Genomic DNA, 18,195 nt, shown 5'->3' with positions numbered 1-18,195 from the left:
ACCATGGAAGATGATAATATAGCACAGAAATGGGCCATTCAGCTTATCAAGCCTGGGCTTGCCTTTTTTTTCCACATGAGTCACTTCATCCAATCCCACACCCTTGTTTGTTCACATTTATAAACAATTATCTAAAGCACTTTCCAAATAACATTTATGTACTCCTGTTCAAGAATAGTTCAGATCCGAGAATTGCACTTCTTAACAATTGTTATGACATGGCAGGTGATGTGTGCCAGGCAGACTAAATCCACAGAGGGAACTTGGCCATGATATCACAGAATCGCAGTGCAGAAGAGGCCCTTTGGCCCATCGAGTCTGCACCGACATGTGAGAAAAACCTGACCTACCTACCTAATCCCATTTACCAGCACTTGGCCCATAGCCTTGAATGTTATGACGTGCCAAGTGCTCATCCAGGCACTTTTTAAAGTATGTGAGGCAACCCGCCTCCACCACCCTCCCAGGTTGTGCATTCCAGACCGTCACCACCCTCTGGGTAAAAAAGTTTATCCTCACATCCCCTCTAAATCTCCTACACCTCACCTTGAATTGATGCCCCCTTGTGAATGACCCTTCAACTAAGGGATACAGCTGCTCCCTATCCATCCTGTCCATGCCCCTCATAGTCTTGAACACGTTGATCAGATCGCCCCTCAATCTTCTCTGCTCCAGTGAAAACAACCTAAGTCTATCCAACCTCTCTTCATAACTTAAATGTTTCATACCAGGCAACATTCTGGTGAATCTCCTCTGCACCCCCTCCAGTGCAATCACATCCTTCCTATAATGTGGTGACCACAACTGCACACAGTACTCCAGCTGTGGCCTCACCAGGGTTCTTTCCAACTCCAACATGACCTCCCTATTTTTGTAATCTATGCCTCGATTGATAAAGGCAAGTGTCCCATATGCCTTTTTCACCACCCCACTAACTTGCCCCTCCACCATCAGGGATCTATGGACACACACGCCAAGGTCCCTTTGTTCCTCAGAACTTCCTAGTGCCATGTCGTTCATTGAATACTTGCTTGTCAAATTACTCCTTCCAAAGTGTATCACTTCACACTTTTCAGGGTTAAATTCCATCTGTCACTTATCTGCCCATTTGACCTTCCCGTCTATATCTTCCTGTAGCCCAAGACACTCAACCTCACTGTTAACCACCTTTGGTTAATCTTTGTGTCATCTGCAAACTTACTAATCCTACCCCCCACATAGTCATCTATGTCGTTTATATAAATGACAAATAATAGGGGACCCAGCACAGATCCCTGTGGTGCGCCACTGGACACTGGCTTCCAGTCACTAAAGCAGCCTTCTGTCATCACCCTCTACCTCCAACAACTAAGCCAATTTTGAATCCACCTTATCAAATTACCCTGTATCCCATGTGCATTTGCCTTCTTTATAAGTCTCCCATGTGGGACCTTGTCAAAGGCTTTGCTGAAATCCATATAAACTACATCAACTGCACTACCCTCATCTACACACCTGGTCACCACCTCAAAAAATTCAATCAAATTTGTTAGGCATGACCTCCCTCTGACAAAGCCATGCTGACTATCCCTGATCAAACCTTGCCTCTCCACGTGGAGATAGAAACTCTCCTTCAGAACTTTCTCCAATAGTTTCCCTACCACTGATACCTACATTGGTTTTGCAATTTGTATTTATTACAAAAATACATGGGCACTGAATTCAGAAGTAACGAGTCCACTAACACCCTTTAGAGATTTTAAAAATTAAATGAAAACAGTCATTAACAAAAAAAAAGATTTCAAGCACGTATATAAGATCAGTACTAGAACAAATCCCAAAATTCCTAATTAAACTGACTCCCTACTACACAACCCCTTTCAGGCAACAGTCCAAAATTAGATTTAAAATTTAAATAGCAAGCCAATGAGTTTACCATAATACCCACTCGACAGTAACTTTAGTTACTGGACACAGCAGACTTTTGTAAGAATGGCTGGAGGCTTCCCTATGGCTATTTCACATGTTCCTGTTATATCTTACATGGCCTGCAACATCACCTTCCTTCCTTCCTTCCTTCCTTTATAAATGTTTCTCTCTCTTTAATCTGTAAATTCCATTATTCTTTATGTGTTTGGAAATGTACTTTTCCCATAATCTGAAAATCTTTCATGTTGCCAATATGGTCAGTACCTTTTGGAAAAAATAAACATAATAACCTTTCCCTATTTATCTTGTTAGTCGTAAACATCCTACCATCCCTTTGAAACCCAAACAACTCCTTCACTTATCTAAAAATGCAAATTTCCTTCACACCCTACATTCTAAGCCCTCATTCATGTTTACTCATTAGCATTTCAAATGTTTTTGCCCCTAACTTCTTTTGATAATTTCAAGTGTGCAGTCTACCCAACTCTAATTTAATTAAATCAAACAGACAGAACCACCTACACTCGCACCCATAAACCTGCTTTATAATAAACAACAATAATATTATGAAACTTGACACAATCATAACATGCAAAGAGGTAATCTATAATCTCCTCTAATTTATTGTGTGATTATCTAAATTTGTGGCTTCTATTTATTAGCTAGCTGATCAACAATCCATCACCATTTACCTTTATCAAAAACCCTGTAATCTTGAGCATCTCCATCAGGTCATCCCTTAACCTCCTTGGCTCCCCTGAAAAAAAAATAAATTTCTCATATTAGTTTTTTTTAACTAGACCTTTCGTTTATTCAAGACTAGCGAATCAATTCCTTTTCCTTTATTTTTGTATGCTTCCTATAACAGGGTTCCCAAAACCGTACACAATACTTTAACTAATACACAATAATCCAACTGTTAAACTGATAAAATTCGTAGCTGGTCTGTACAGAAAAGACAATAATGTGTCAATAATTGTTACCACTTGTTTTAGTTTTTGGAATAGACCAAATTTTCTTTGTCATTAATGCCTCTGGTCAGAATTAGCATAATTGTACTTCGTTTCTAAATAACAGTGAAACAGTTTACTTTTTGAGTTCCTTTTGAAAGCCTTTTTGTGAAGGTCAGCTGACACCTCAGTTTATCTCCATTTACTACTTACAAAGCAGGAAGGTGGTTCACTAAGCTTCTAAACATATTGCTTTAATTTATAGCCTTTGTGTCTCTTAGTGCTTTTCCTTTACTTTCTTGTTGACTGAAGGCATTTGAATTATGCAAGAAAACTAACCTGTTCCACAGTCCTTTTTTTGTTGACCTTTTCCTTACATACAGAATTTACGCCACCAGAACAATGAGTTGAATGCAATCATTCAACTTTGTATCCGTCAATATTAAATGGAAGCATGAAGGAACATGTAAACCTTCCAGATGGCACAGGGGTGGTTTTCACATGTATGCTGATGACATTCATCTCTTAACTCACCACCTCCTCTCTCAACGCCCCACTGTTGCTAAATTCTCAGACTGCTTACCCAATATCCAGAACTGGATGAGCAGAAACTGCATTCCCTAGCTATCAATTCCATCCCTCTCCCTGGCAGTAGTCTGAGATTCAGCCACTCTGTTCATAATAAAGGGAGGCGATGGTGTAGTGGTATTGTCACTGGACTAGTAATCCAGAGACCCAGGGTAATGCTATGGGGACCCAGGTTCAAATCCCACCATGGCAGATGGTGGAATTTGAATTGACTTGAATAAAAATTTGGAATTAAAAGTCTAATGATGGCCATGGAACCATTGTCGATTGTTGTAAAAACCCATCTGGTTCACTAATGTCCTTTAGGGAAGGAAATGTGCTGTCCTTACCTGGTCTGGCCTACATGTGACTCCATGGTTGACTCTTAAATACCCCTGAAATGGCCTAGCAAGCCATTCAGTTCTCAAGGACAATTATGGATGGGCAACAAATGCTGGCCTAGCCAGTGACATCCACACCCCATGAACAAATAATAAAAAAATAACCTTGGTGTCATATTTGACCCTGAGATGAACTTCCAATCTCACATTCACACCGTCACTAAGTCCACCTATTTACAGCACCGTAACCCAAATTCACCTCCATCTTAGCTCATCTGCTGAAACTCTTATTCACTTGTTATCTTTAGACTTGATTATTCCAATGCACCCCTGGCTAGCCTCCCTCATTCTACCCTCTATAAGCTTGACGTCATTCAAATCTTTGCTGCCTATGTCCTTATTATCAACAAGTACCATTCCCCTAACATCCCTGTGCTGGCTGACCTACATTGCGCCCTGTGAAGCAACATCTTGATTTAAAAATTCTCATCCTTGTTTTCAAATCCTTCCATGGCTTCGCCTCTCCCTATCATGCAATCTCATCCAGCCCTACAACCCTCTGAGATATCAGTGCTCCTCCAGCTTTGGGTTCTTAAGCATCCCTATTTTAATTGCTCTGCCATTGGTGGCCATGCCTTCAGTCACCTAGACTCTGAGCTCTGGACTGCCCTCCCTACACCTTGCTGCTTCTCTACCTCACTTTCCTCCTTTAAGACATGCGTTAAAACCTACCTTTTTGACCAAGCTTTTGGTCATCGGACCTAATAACTCCTTATGTGGCTCTGTGTTATGCTTTGTTTTATAATGCCCGAGCGAAGTGCCTTCGATGTTTTATTACACTATATAAGTGCAAGTTGTTGTAGCTGTCAGAAATTAAGCTTTCACTGCAGTCTTCAAAACTATGGTTGCCTTTATCTGGAATAATTTCTTAACTTTACCGTAACTTGATATTGTGCTATAAGGTATACCCATTATTTTTAATGTGTTGGTTACTTTTTTCAGGGACCAGTCCAATGTAAGGAGAATGCACACAGCAGTTAAGCTGAATGAAGTCATTGTAAATAGGTCCCATGATGCCAAACTGGTTTTGCTAAACATGCCTGGACCACCAAAAAACCAAGATGGAGACGAAAACTGTATCCTTTATCAAACATTTTTCTGCAAATAGTCTTACTAGAATATTTGGCTAAAAAAAGAATGACAATGATCCAGTTGGGTGCACAACAATAACTTTTTATGGCAATCAAAGCTACCCAAGATCTTAATTTTTAACATTAGGACAATTTAGCATTTTTTTTTCCACTTCCAGAAGATTTTCTAAACATTCGTGTTGACATGTTTTTCCAGATTGATTTGTCCTGTTCTAACTTCCTCCTCCTCACAAAGCTAAGTCCACAATTTTAGATACAGGACATAAGAAAAAAACAGTCGATACTTAACCTGATATTCCATACTTGTGTGGAAGATTGACTGGTTGCTCATCCAAAGTGTGCCAAATGTTCTTTATAGTTTAACTAAAATTTGTTGCTCACCAGGGCTGGTGCTATCAGTGTCAGAGAATTTTGTTCTTGTTTCCCTAACTCTTAGCATTCAGTGTCCACTTTTTTCACTTCTCTCAGCTCAAGAAATCCACAATGAAACTGCTTGTACTCTACTCAACAACCTGTATTCAGGCCAACTTCAGTAGAGCATCACCCGCTGTTACTAGTTTGAAATTTTTACTGATCACGCCAGCCATCTTTTCAGCCCCTCACCATGCCGTTTATACTATAGTCAATACATTTATTTAAAGTAGGTTTGGATGCAGATCATGAAAATTATACTTTAATTTAGGAATGATGACTCAATCTAATTCTGGAGTACATTGAAGACAAGTAGTGTGAGACCAAATGGATACTCTCACATAGTTTGAGCTTCTCACTGGTTGCAGTGTAACTCTATCCAATATAAAATCACACCTGGGCACCTGGGAAATTTTTTAACTTTGTATGGAATCATTTTGCTATTATGAGAAAAATGAACCTTCCAGCTGCTCTCGCCCTAAATCAGTATTTAGATCAATCTGCTATACAGTCTGCACAGTAAGTTGTCTGCCAACTACACATTGCAGTCTACAGATAACACCCCGACAACAGTACAAACTCAAGTTGAAACAGCATCTTAGGCTGATCTGTGGCAGCTTGAGTGTCTGCACATTGAGTTAGATTGCCAATATTCATTTCATGCAATATGTTTCACAAAAGGATACTTTCATACCTTTAATTTGACTCACATTTAAATGCCAGTTGTCAAAGGAACGTTAGTCCACTACATCTTTCAGAGTCTCAAGTAAAATCACTGAAATTATATTCTGTATTCAGAACTTCTACCTGCTGAAAGCATGAGTGTTGTTTTAGTATTTCCCCAATATTCCTAGTAGAATGCCTTCATTAAAGGTTTGCTCTGTTTTTTTTTTTCAAACAGCAAATGTGTGCTTTGAAGTTCAGTCAGAGAAGCAGAATAAACTAGGGATTAGCACCTGAAGCCCCCAAAGGAAGACTCACAAAATAAAGGTCAACTTCTGTTGGACCTGTGGATCTTGCTTTATGGAATGCTTTGCTTGGTGGGGTTGTTGATCCAGTGAAGTTTTGCATCTGTGGGCTGACAGTTGGTTAATTAGATAATGCAATGTTAAGGTGCAAGTGTAACAGTTTTGATCCATTTAATATCGTAATCCTGAAAAAGGACACATGTCTAAGCTTTTCGTCTTGCACTCATCAGATCACTGGCAAGAACACCAATATAAGGGGGAAAGCAACAATTTATACTGTACGTGAAGAGAGTGCTGATTGGTTGGCAAGTAGTGTTGTCATGGAGAATGCACTACTGATGGTGACTGACAGTTAACTGCCAAGCATTGTTTGAAATTTAAACCAGGCAACTTGACCCTGATTGATCAAGTCATTACCCTGAGGAATGAGTCAGTGAATGCCTGTAACTTATTTTGTTTAGCTAAAACAGGCACGATGTGTGTACATGTTCTTTATGTCTGCAAAGAACAGGACCCTGTCTATTAATATATGTAACTTCCAGTACTTACAAATGCACCACATTGCAAGCCCGACTGATGATCTTAATTTGGTTGTCAGCGTAATTCTTAGCACATGGAGGGTTGTTTAGCAAATGTTGTCCAATTGCATCTAATGTCATATTCTTTCCACACCCTATTTCTATAATCTCCGTCAGGCCTACACTTCCACAGTCCCACCGAACTCTCTTCCCCTGACTCTGGTATGTTGTCCCTTCTCTCCAGCACTTTTTTCCATTATTTCATGGGATGTGGATCTCACTGCCAAGATTAGTATTTATTGTCCATCCCTAATCCCCCCTTCAGAAGGTGGCAGTGAACCACCTTCTTGACACTGTTGTCATCAGTGGTGAAGGTGATCCCCGTAAAGCTATTACATAGAGTTCCAGAATTTTTACTCCACAACATTGATGGAACAACAATATAATTGCAAGTCAGGATGCTGGGTGACTTAGAGAGAAAAGGAGAGGTAGTAGTGTTCCCATGCACCTGCTGCCCTTGTCAATCCAGGCCGTAGAGATTAGGGGTTTGGGAGGTGCACTCAGCCAGGCAAGTGGAGAGTATTCCATCACATGCCTACCTTGTGCCTTGTAGGAGGTGGGCTTTGAGGAGTCAGGAGGTGAGTCACTAACTACAGCTTTTGACCTGCTCTTGTAGCCAAAGTTTTTATGTGGTTGTTCCCATTAAATTCCAGGTCAATGGTGAAACCCTATCTCCCTGCCCTGCTCCCACCCAATCCCCACCACCCCAGACTGTTGATGGTAAGGGGTTCAATGATGATAATATTATTGAAAGTAGGGGAAGTCATTATACTCTCTATTGTTAGAGATGCACTTTGCCTGGCTCTTAAGGCACAAGCAAACATTTGTGCCATATATCAGCCCAAGCACAAGACTTTGTCCAAGTCTTGTCCATGTGGGCACTGACTGCTTCATTATCTGAGGAGTTGCAAATGGAACTGAGCACTATGTATTCATTGATGAAATCCTCTTGTTTGACCTTATGATGAAGGGAAGGTCGTTGATGAAGCAGCTGAAAATGGTTGGGCCTAGGACATTGCCATGAAGAACTCCTGCAGTGATGGACTGAGCATAAGATAGACAAGTTACTTTCACAGTTAGATGGTTAGTCATCCTACTTAGATGTAGTTGTCTATAAATACAAAAATGCCAAATTACGTGCACCTTAAAGCACAATCCTAATGTTTTCAAATGGACTGTGTTATCCAATATCCTTGACACATTGTTTGAAGATATGGAATTTCTGGAAGTACTTACAGAAGGTCTGGAGAGGGTACTGCTAGTACGAGGTGGTGGTTGTGAAGTCATCACTATTTACTCATGAACATGACTACATTCTAAAGACCTATGTGATGGAAACCTGACCGCAGAAGACATTCCAAACATTCATGTCCTAATAAGCACTCCTTTGGTTGGTCAATCTTTCAGACAAAGATTCCCATGGCTCATCTTCCAAGCCCAGTGTTGCTTCAGGCATTAAGTGCATTCCAATTAAATGCAATTACCTTTGAAAGTCCAGCACATCGCAGTATAACCAAGCAATATTAAGATGTGATAGTTCTTACAAATGTGAAGGTAGAAGAAAGATTAAATTAAAAATATACTATTCTATACCTGTGCTGAGAATAAGCTTGGATTTTGGGCTTGGAATCCATGTCTGGAGAATCAGTACTGAGCTTTGCACTGCTTTTTTGGTCAGTTATTGAGATGAGCTGCTATGGCACTTGATTGTAATGCAGCCTTATATTATTGTATGTAAGGACACAGCTGGCAGAGTCACAAATTGGAGTTCTGTCTCCAACACTATATCCCCTGCTTTGCAGAATATGGATTTTAAGATACTTTGGCAAGTTTGACTGTTAACGGATAGCTTTTAACAGTGTTTTTCACAGTAGACACTAATTATGAAAATAGTGGGATCCAAACTGTCTCGCTGTATCTTCCAAGGTTTCTGATTGTGTAATTGGCAAAAAAACTATTTATTTTAGTATTTATTTTTTCCATGTTGTCCAGAATAAAAAGCACTATATGGCTTTTCTTATAGTATTACTGAAAATAATTAGGACCATTAGTCGGTGGACCACCATTTTTAAATAAATGTGCTGCAGTCTCATATGCAGTGTCTGACATTGGTGCCCCAGTGATGGTAAGCTTGTAATGGCACAGGAAAAGGAGCTGCTATGTGTTCAATTGAACATTTTTTTGCAAAACAATTGTCAGCCGTTAAATTATTCTACTAGTTTGGAGCTTTCCCTTTACCATAATGTGCTTTTGTTTACCATTTTAAAAGTCAAACACAATGTTATTTTTCTCAATAAAGCACTGTATAAGGTTTCTCAAATCTGACTTTGTTTCCATATCAAAACTGTTGCTTGATAGCCAAGAAACATTAATCATAGGTTTAAATTCTGATATCAAGATAATGTTCAAATCCACAAGTCATGTGATAGGTTTATAACCTTGGATAAAGCAGTTGAGTGCAACCTAATTCAGGAAAATTAATTAGTCTTGTGTCCTATTGTCATCTTTCATTGCATCAGTGCAGCATGGTCATTTACACTGTTTTAACCTCAAGTCCTACAGTGCAACATAACTGCTAATCTAACACTGCACTAGTGTTTGAAATATGGTTAGCAGCTGTGGTGTAAACTTGGTGGATGTACATGTATTTTTTTGTACATTGATAGTCAAAGAGTATTATTAAAATAAGCAACATTTGTCTCTTTTTTTGTTTGCAGATAAAGGCCATGAGTGGTATTTCTCATTTGGCCTCTTCCCCTCCAAAATAAAAATCAAGCTTTAGCTGAGACATGGAGAGGGAGAATTGAGAAAGCTGTGGTCAAGGTCAATTTCTAAAATTAAGTGAAGGGAAATCTTCATTTCTTGGAAAGGAAAGCACCAAGATTCTCTCCTTGCTACCCCCACCACCTGCTGCTAAACTTATCTATAGCATGTTAACTTCACAACCCTGCACCAGGCTGAGATCCATGAGACTGAGAAATAGCAACAAATGAAGATTGCAAAGAGATTAAAATTGAAAAATAATTAGGCATTGCAAGAGTTAAATGACCCTAGGTGTTTTGTAAGAATAGTTCTGCAAAATTCATGGTTTGACTCTCAGAATGAGGTACAATCACAAATGTCCTTTTTTAGTGCAAACAAGTTAATTATTATTAGAAAAGAGTAATACAGGGTAAAATGCAGGGCCATCTGTAGACGTACCTCCTGTCTCTTTTGGAATGTACCAGCTTTTGTAAGTTGCTGAAATATAATCGAACATAAATTCCCTTTTCCCATTCTGCTTTTTTTTAACATTAAGTTTTGCTAAATTGCAATTTGATCTTAAGGTTGCTCATTTATATATTCAATACCTGAATCTTTCTTTTCCTGAATTTTAACACATGAAAGCTATCTTAAAATATGTATTTTATTTATACTTCAGCACCCCGTCCTCAAGGTCCTGGGTTGCATCACCAACAATGGAAAATAAAGCAAGCACGGGAAAAGCTTGTGCTAAGGCTGAAAAGCGGATGAGTGAGGCCCTAAATATGTGTTTAAACACAGAACTTGCTGTATCAATTATGTTTAAGACCTCAGTTCTGACAAAAAGTCATCCATCTTAAACATTAACTCTGTCTCTCAATCCACTAAGCAGCCTGACCTGTTGAATATTTCCAGCATGTTCTGTTTGTTGTTCAAGATTTCTAGCATTCAGGGTATTTTGTTTTTGTAACAGAACCTCTTGTGCCTATGATCAGACGGATTAATCCACAGTTCTTTGGGAAGGACACCAGACAGGTGTGAATCCATGTGTGTAGAGTGTACAGGGAATGGGCCCCACATTCTACCCAAGAGACAATTACAGATAATTCTCAGTTCTTTATAACCTGCTGCTCAAATACTGTAATGTATTAAATCCCACTTATGCTTAAATGAAATCATAACTGTCACCACTATGGAGTCCACTTCCAACCATTGAAAATACAATTTACAGGGACTTCAATTTATGATACAAAAACACAAGAAACAGGAGCAGGTGTACACTATATGGTCCATCAAGTCTGCTCCCGAATTCAATACCATCATAGTTGACCTTGAGCTTTAACTCTTCTTACCTACCCACTCCCCATATCCCTTGATTCCCTGAAAGAGCAAAAACCTATCTGTCTAGCTTTGAATGTATTCAACAATAAAGCATCCACAACCCCCTGGGGCAAAGAATTTCAAAGATCCACAACTCAGTGAAATAATTTCTCCTCATCTCAGTCCTAAATGATAAGCCCCTTATCCTAAGACTGTGCCCCCCTATCCCCCCCACCCCCACCTCATGATTTCGATTCCCTGACCAGTGAAAAGAATCTATCATCATCTATCCTATGAAACCCTGTATACTTTGCGATTGCCTCTCGTTCTTCTAAACTCCAGAGAATATAGGCCCAATTTACTCAGCCCCTCATCATGGGCGAACCCTATGATAATTGGGACCAATTTAATGAACCTTTGCTGTACTGCCTTCAACATAAGTATATCCTTCCCTCAACATGGAGACTAAACCTGCATATAGTATTCCAGATGTGGTCTCACCAAAGACCTGTACAATTGTAGCAAGACTTCTTTATTCCTGTATTCCAACCCTCTTGCAATAAAAGCCAACATGTCATTTGCCTTCCTGATTGCTTACTGTACTTATATACAAACCTTTTGCATTCTTGGTACGAGCACACCCACGTCTCTTTGAACATCAACATTCGCAAGTTTCACAAATGAAAAATTACAAAAATCTTTAATTCAAGGAGCTGAGAGCCTCTCCGAGGACTACATGAGACTCAACATGGAGTTTATCATTTCAAATCATTCCACTTGTTTGTTGGCTCCCAGTGTATTGCCAAGTATCTGTATGCCTCATTAGCTTTTGATAATTTACAATTCCAAGATTCTTTATGCTTCTTATAGCCTTCTGTCATGAAGAGAATAGGTTTGCTCCAATTATTGTCAGATTTTTTGCTTTCTAATTAAACTTATAAAGCATATGGCACATACATATGCACTGAATTTAAATTCGTATGAATCTGTTCAAAAGGAAAATTTGGGTGGATATTTGAATCTGGCTAAATGCTGATCAGTTAAATTTTCATTGGGCCATATGACTCTAATACATTACATCATGGGTAGATCTAACAATGCTGTATGTAAACGCTGCTGCATATGGCTGGAGGCGTGACACCAGGATGGTATGTTGCCTCCTTGGTGCCAGGGTCAAGGATGTCAGTGAGCAGCTGCAGGACATTCTGAAGGGGGAGGGTAAACAGTCAGAGGTCATGGTCCGACTTAGGTAAAAGGAGGAATGAGGTCCTTCAAGCAGAATAAAGGAAACTTGGAAATAAAAAGCAGGACCTCAAAGGTAGTAAACTCCAGGATTACTCCCAGTGCCATGTGCTAATGAGGTCAGGAATAGCAGAATAGACTGGATGAATGCTTGGCTGAGGAGATGATGTAGGATGGAGGGATTTAGATTCCTGAGGCATTGGGACCAATTCTGGGAAGATGGGACTTGCACAAACTGGACAGTTTGCACCCCAGCAGGACCGGGAGCAATATCCTCGGAGGGGGTTTCACTAGTACTGTGGGGGAAGGTTTAAACTAGAGTGGCAGGCAGATGGAACCTGAGTGGGGAGACACAAGAGAAGGAAATAAAGATAAAAATGATAGAAAAGTAAAAAGCAAAAGCAGAAGGCAGAGAAAACGGGGACTAGCAGCAAATAGGGCCATAGTACAAAAAAAAATTAATAAAACGACAAGTCTAAAAGCACTGTATCTCAATGCACAGAGCATTTGCATTACCATAGATGAATTAACAGCGCAAATAGATGTAAACAGGTACAATATGATTGCGATCACAGAGACATGGCTGCAGAGTGACCAAGGCTGAGAACTGAATATCCAAGGTTATTTGATATTTAGGAAGGACAGGCAAAGGGGAAAAGGAGCTGGCGTGGCGTTGTTTAAGGATGAAATCAGTGCAATAGAGAGGATGAAATCAGTGCAATAGTGAGAGAGGATATTGGCTCAGAAAATCTGGATGTAGAATCAGTCTGGGTGGAGCTAAGAAGCAACAAGGGACGGAAAACATTAGTGCGAGTTGTATATAGGCCTCCAAACAGTGGTGCAAATGTAGGAAACAGTATTAATCAAGAAATTAGAGATGCATGTAACAAGGGTGCTACAGTAATCATGGATGACTTTAATCTACATAAAGACTGGGCAAACCAAATTAGCAATAATACTATGGTGGACGAATCCCTGGAGTGTATATACAATGGTTTTTTAAACCAGTACATTGAGGAACCAACTAGGGAATAGGCTATCCTAGGTTTGGCGCAATGAGAAGGGGTTAATCTTATTCCTTTAGGGAACAGTGACCATAACGTGATAGAATTCTTCCTTAGGTTGGAAAGTGAAGTGGTCCAAACTGAAACTGGAATCACTCAATTCCGTGGTTCTCCTTTGCTGAATTCTAACTGCTCTCAATCCTCAGGCTTGTTACTTTTTCTAGCAACTTTATATGACTCCTCTTTGGATGTAATACTATCCTTAATTTCTTTTGTTAGCCATGGTTGGGCCACTTTCCCTGCTGTGTTTTTGCCCCAGAAAGGAATATATAACTCTTGCAATGCATACATTCATTCCCTGAATATTAGCCAATGCCTATCCACCTTTTAATGAAGTTCCCCAATCTACCTTAGCCAATGGGGAACTTCATTAAAAGGTGGATAGGCATTGGCTAATATTTAGGGAACGAATATATGCATTGCAACAGTTATATATTCCTTTTTGGGGCAGAAACACAACAGGAAAAGTGGCCCAACCATGGCTAACAAAAGAAATTAAGGATAGTATTAGATCCAAAGAGGAGTCATATAAAGTTGCTAGAAAAAGTAGCAAGCCTGAGAATTGGGAGCAGTTTAGAATTCAACAAAAGAGGACCAATAGATTGATTAAGAGGGAAAAAATAGAGTTTGAGAGCAAACTTGCAAGGAACATAAAAGAGGACTGTAAATGCTTATATAAGTATGTAAGAAGAAAAAGATTAGTGAAGGCAGATGTAGATCCCTGACAGTCCAAAACAGGTGAATTTATAATAGAGAACAAGAGTATGGCAGAATAATTAAGCAACTACTTTAGTTCTGCCTTCATGGAGGAAGACACAAATAATTTCCCAGAAATACTAGGGAACCAAAGGCCCAGTGAGAAGGAGGAATTGAAGGAAATTAGCATTACTAAAAAAACAATGCTGGAGAAATTAATGGGACTGAAAGCCAATAAATCCCCTGGGCCTATCTCAGGGTACTAAAGGAAGAGGCCATGGAAACAGGGGATGCGTTGGTTATCTTCCAAAATTCTGTAGACCCTGTAACAGTCCTTGCAGATTGGAGGGTGGCAAATGTAACCCCACTATTTAAAAAAGGTGGGAGGGGAAAGACAGTGAGTTACAGACCAGTTAGCCTAACATCTGTGGCAGGGAAATTTCTAGAGTTTATTATAAAGGATGTGATAATAGGACACTTAGAAAATATCAACGGTATTAGACAAATCCAACATGGATTTATGAAATGGAAATCATGTTTGACAAACCTACTGGAGTTTTTTGAGGATGTAACTAGCAGAATAGATAAGGGAGAACCAATGGATGTGGTGTATTTGGAATTTCAAAAAGCTTTTGATAAAGTCTCACATAAGTGTGCAAAATTAAGGCACATGGGATTGAGGATAATATATTGGCATGGATTGAGAATTGGTTGGCAGACAGGATACAGTAGGAATAAATGGATCTTTTTCGGAATGGCAGGCGGTGACTAGTGGGGTACTGCAGAGATCAGTGTTTGGATCCCATCTATTCACAATATGTATCAATGATTTGGATAAGGGAACCAAATGTAATATTTCCAAGCTTGCTGATGACACAAAACTAGGTGCGAATGTGAGTGGTGAGGAGGATGTTAAGAGGCTTCAAGGCAATTTAGACAAGTTGTGTAGGTAAATACATGGCAGATGCGGTATAACATGGATAAGTGTGAAGTTATCCACTTTGGTAGGAAAAACAGAATGGCAGAATATTATTTAAATGGTGATAGATTGGGAAATGTTGATGTACAAAAGGACCTGGGTGTCCTTGTACACCAATCACTGAAAGCAAGCATGCAGGTGTAGCAAGCAGTTAAGAAGGCAAATCATATGTTGGCCTTCATTGTGAGACGACTTGAGTACAGGAGCAGGGGTGTCTTACTGCAGCTGTACAGGGCCTTGGAGAGACCACCCCTGGAGTATTGTGTGCAGTTTTGGTCTCCTTACCTAAGAAAGGATGTACTTGCCATAGAGGGAGGGCAGCGAGGTTCACCAGACTGATTCCTGGGATGTCAGGATTGTTGTATGAGAAGAAATTGGGCTGACTAGGTCTGTATTCACTGGAGTTTAGAAGAATGAGAGGGGATCTCATTGAAACCTATACAATTCTGACAGGGCTGGACAGATTGGATGCAGGGATGATGTTTCCTCTGGCTGGGGCAGGTCTAGAACAAGGGGGTCACAATCTCAGGATACTGGGTTGGCCATTTAGGACTGAGATGAGGAGAAACTTCGTCACTCAGAGGGTGGTGAACCTGTGGAATTCTCTACCACAAAGGGCTGTGGAGGCCAAGTCACTGAATATATTTAAGAAGGAAACAGATACATTTCTGGACTCTAAAGGCACCAAGGGTAAGGGGAGAGAGCGGGAATATGGCATTGAGATAGAGGATCACCTATGCTCATATTGAATGGCAGTGCAGGCTGGAAGGACCTACTCCTGCTTCTTTGTTTCTATGTAAAATATATTAGACCTAGGATTATAAAAGCCTGTTCAGATTTTTGTGTTCAATTTTTAAGGATTCAAATAGAAAAGGAGTGCATGTACAAATTATCTATCCTTAGATGCTACAAAGTCCTTCAGAAATATGTGTCGATGACTTTTCACAACATTTGCAGACTTCTTCTGATTGTGCTCCCTAGAATTTCTTATCATATCCAACTGCATGGAATAAATCATTTCACACATGGCCACATGGTTAAATCTAATACGGATTGGCTTGCTTCAGTGAAGAATTCGGTGCCAAATATTGCAACATTTATTTAAGCTTGTATAGATCACAGCATTTCACTTGGAATTCATACAGTCTCTGAACTATCCAGGTACTTTTTTCTACAATATAAAACAACATGCTTTTCACATTTGAATACTGAATAAAATATAAATCATTTGAGTACCACAATTGCCTGACCAAAGTTTCTGAATCTCATTGCATGCCTGAAATTATCAGTAAAATAAACAAATTCTTGAATCCCTTTTATATTTAATGCTGAATTTTATCAAATTATCACAGGTCATTGCTAACAGCCTATCTTGCCTCTACATACTGCTTTTATTGGAAAAGAAAATAGCTAGTGCACTAGAAACAGGAACCCCACCCAGGTAAAGGAGAAATAAACTAAAAGTACAGCCAAAGAGAAAGATTTTGAAATAGATTTTGATGGTGGAGATGAAATAAGCAAAGTGATTTTGGGAAAGACTTGATCCAGTGGTAGAGAAGTGTGGGTCTGTGTAGAGAAATGTGGTTGGAAATTATCACTTAAAATAGGGGGAGAAAAATAATTGTCAGTTTTGATTGCAGGTTAGGTTTTTGAAATTGATTTGTTGAGCCACAGGGAGACTCAGCTTGGCATGACCGTATGTCCTGAGAATGTGGAGGAGCTTGTAAAATAATGGATTTATAGATTAATTAAAGTTTGTGGAGAAGGGGGAGTGAGCAGTAGAGTCTGAAGCTTGTCCATCCTTAAGGTAATAAGGGCATTGATCAGGATTATTAGTAATAATGATGAGATGTAAGAACATAAATGTGCAGTGTCCTGGCAGAAGAAAGCAATCATAACAACAGTCTAAAAGTTCAGCTTGGGATTGAACAGTATGTCTAATAGCATTTTGCCTCTGAATTTAGCCAATGGAGGGAATGGGATTGGATCTAAAAGCATTAAGCTTCTGGTAAGAATCAAAAAGAATTGTTTTAGTTTTGTCAAAATTGAATTGAAAGAAAATTTTGTCTCATCCACACTTTATAATTTCTGTAAACATCAAAGACACATACCCTTGGAATTAAAGGAGCAGACTTAGATGTCAAACATTGAGCATGGTGAAATACTTCTGTGCTTGGAGATAATGCTCATTCTTAGAATTTGGAATTTAATTTCACAAAGTCGTCAGTTATTCTTTACAATTCTCACCCTGCCATTACAAAACATCAAACATAACAGAGAATAGAGAAATGCCTTTGTGCAAAGTCATAACAGAAAAACTGAATAATAAAATGCTGATCTATAGAGAAAGCTACTTATGCTGATATGAATGAGACTTATAGCCATACCCAAGAATCATCTTGCCCCATTTCACATCAGAGTCAGAAGGTTGTGGGTTCAAGCCCCATTCTACAAATTGAAGCATTTAATCAAGGCTGACATATTGGAGGAGTGTGCACTGTTAGAGTTTACATCTTTCAGATAAAACATTCAAATGACATTCCATCTATTTTTTTTTAATGGGAATAAAAGGTTCCATGGCCCAATTTAAAGAAGGGTAGTGTTCTGCCTAACATTTTGTTGTCAACTAAAATCACTATAATAGATTGGCTGGTCATGGATCTAATTTCTCTTTATAGAAGTGGTCTGGGGGGCTTTTCAGACAGGCCTGGAGTTGCAGATCATAGAGGAAGACCGATTGTGTTGCTGGGATGGTGGTGAGAGGTATTTACCTAGGAATTATAGTGGCCTCTCTGAATCTCTCACGAAGATGGTCTGTCTGTAAAGCATCTCAGAAGATTGTTTTAATTTAAAGTGTAAACTGAAGGGCTTTAAGTTATTCATGTAATTTCCCCAGGTCAAAGAAGGTTTGAAAGCAATTTGTAAACAAGGGTAGGTTTTACAGTATCCACATACTTTTCAAATCAAAGGAAAATTGAATGTTAAAGACAAGTGATTTGCATTTCTATCTGGAAACAGACCATCTATGTCATGTTGCCATGGAGGTGGCTTACGGAGACTGTTTTTCAGTAGGTGACGTAGTCAGCCTTGGAGCAGGCTGTGAGAAGACAGTCTGCCTGTCCATAGCCAGGACAAGGGGCAGAGTAGCCATCAGGAACCAGGGGTGTTTCTGATTTAGAGTCACAGTGCAGGAATTGCCAGGAGGTCCATGCTCAGAATGAAAAGTCCAAATTTATGAGGAATTAAAGACTGTCTAAATTTGCCTAGTTAATCTATTG

At 39.4% G+C, this 18,195-nt stretch overlaps 1 protein-coding gene and 1 long non-coding RNA gene across 4 annotated transcripts in view; one reads left to right on the top strand and one right to left on the bottom strand.

The window, feature by feature from the left end:
- The window catches only part of LOC121279869, a 46,887-nt gene extending 43,552 nt beyond the window's left edge, over positions 1-3,335 (bottom strand). The window contains exons 1-2 of the long non-coding RNA XR_005943515.1: positions 3,198-3,335; positions 2,601-2,665 (exon numbers count right to left, since the gene is read on the bottom strand). This is a non-coding gene — a long non-coding RNA (uncharacterized LOC121279869). The remainder of the gene's footprint in view (positions 1-2,600; positions 2,666-3,197) is intronic.
- slc12a4 (solute carrier family 12 member 4) overlaps positions 1-9,194 on the top strand; it is a 128,975-nt gene extending 119,781 nt beyond the window's left edge. For all 3 annotated transcript variants that reach the window (XM_041191356.1, XM_041191355.1, XM_041191357.1), the window contains 2 exons: positions 4,769-4,902; positions 8,086-9,194. In XM_041191356.1, the coding sequence (XP_041047290.1) occupies positions 4,769-4,902; positions 8,086-8,177 (226 nt within the window). In that variant the 3' untranslated portion in view covers positions 8,178-9,194. The remainder of the gene's footprint in view (positions 1-4,768; positions 4,903-8,085) is intronic.
- The last annotated feature ends 9,001 nt before the right edge of the window (positions 9,195-18,195 follow it).

This window comes from Carcharodon carcharias, chromosome 7 (genome assembly GCF_017639515.1).
Source record: "Carcharodon carcharias isolate sCarCar2 chromosome 7, sCarCar2.pri, whole genome shotgun sequence".
NCBI classification, from domain to species: Eukaryota; Metazoa; Chordata; class Chondrichthyes; order Lamniformes; family Lamnidae; genus Carcharodon; species Carcharodon carcharias.
Note: the sequence above shows the minus strand (reverse complement) of the source record. Positions and strands in the feature narration are given on the sequence as shown.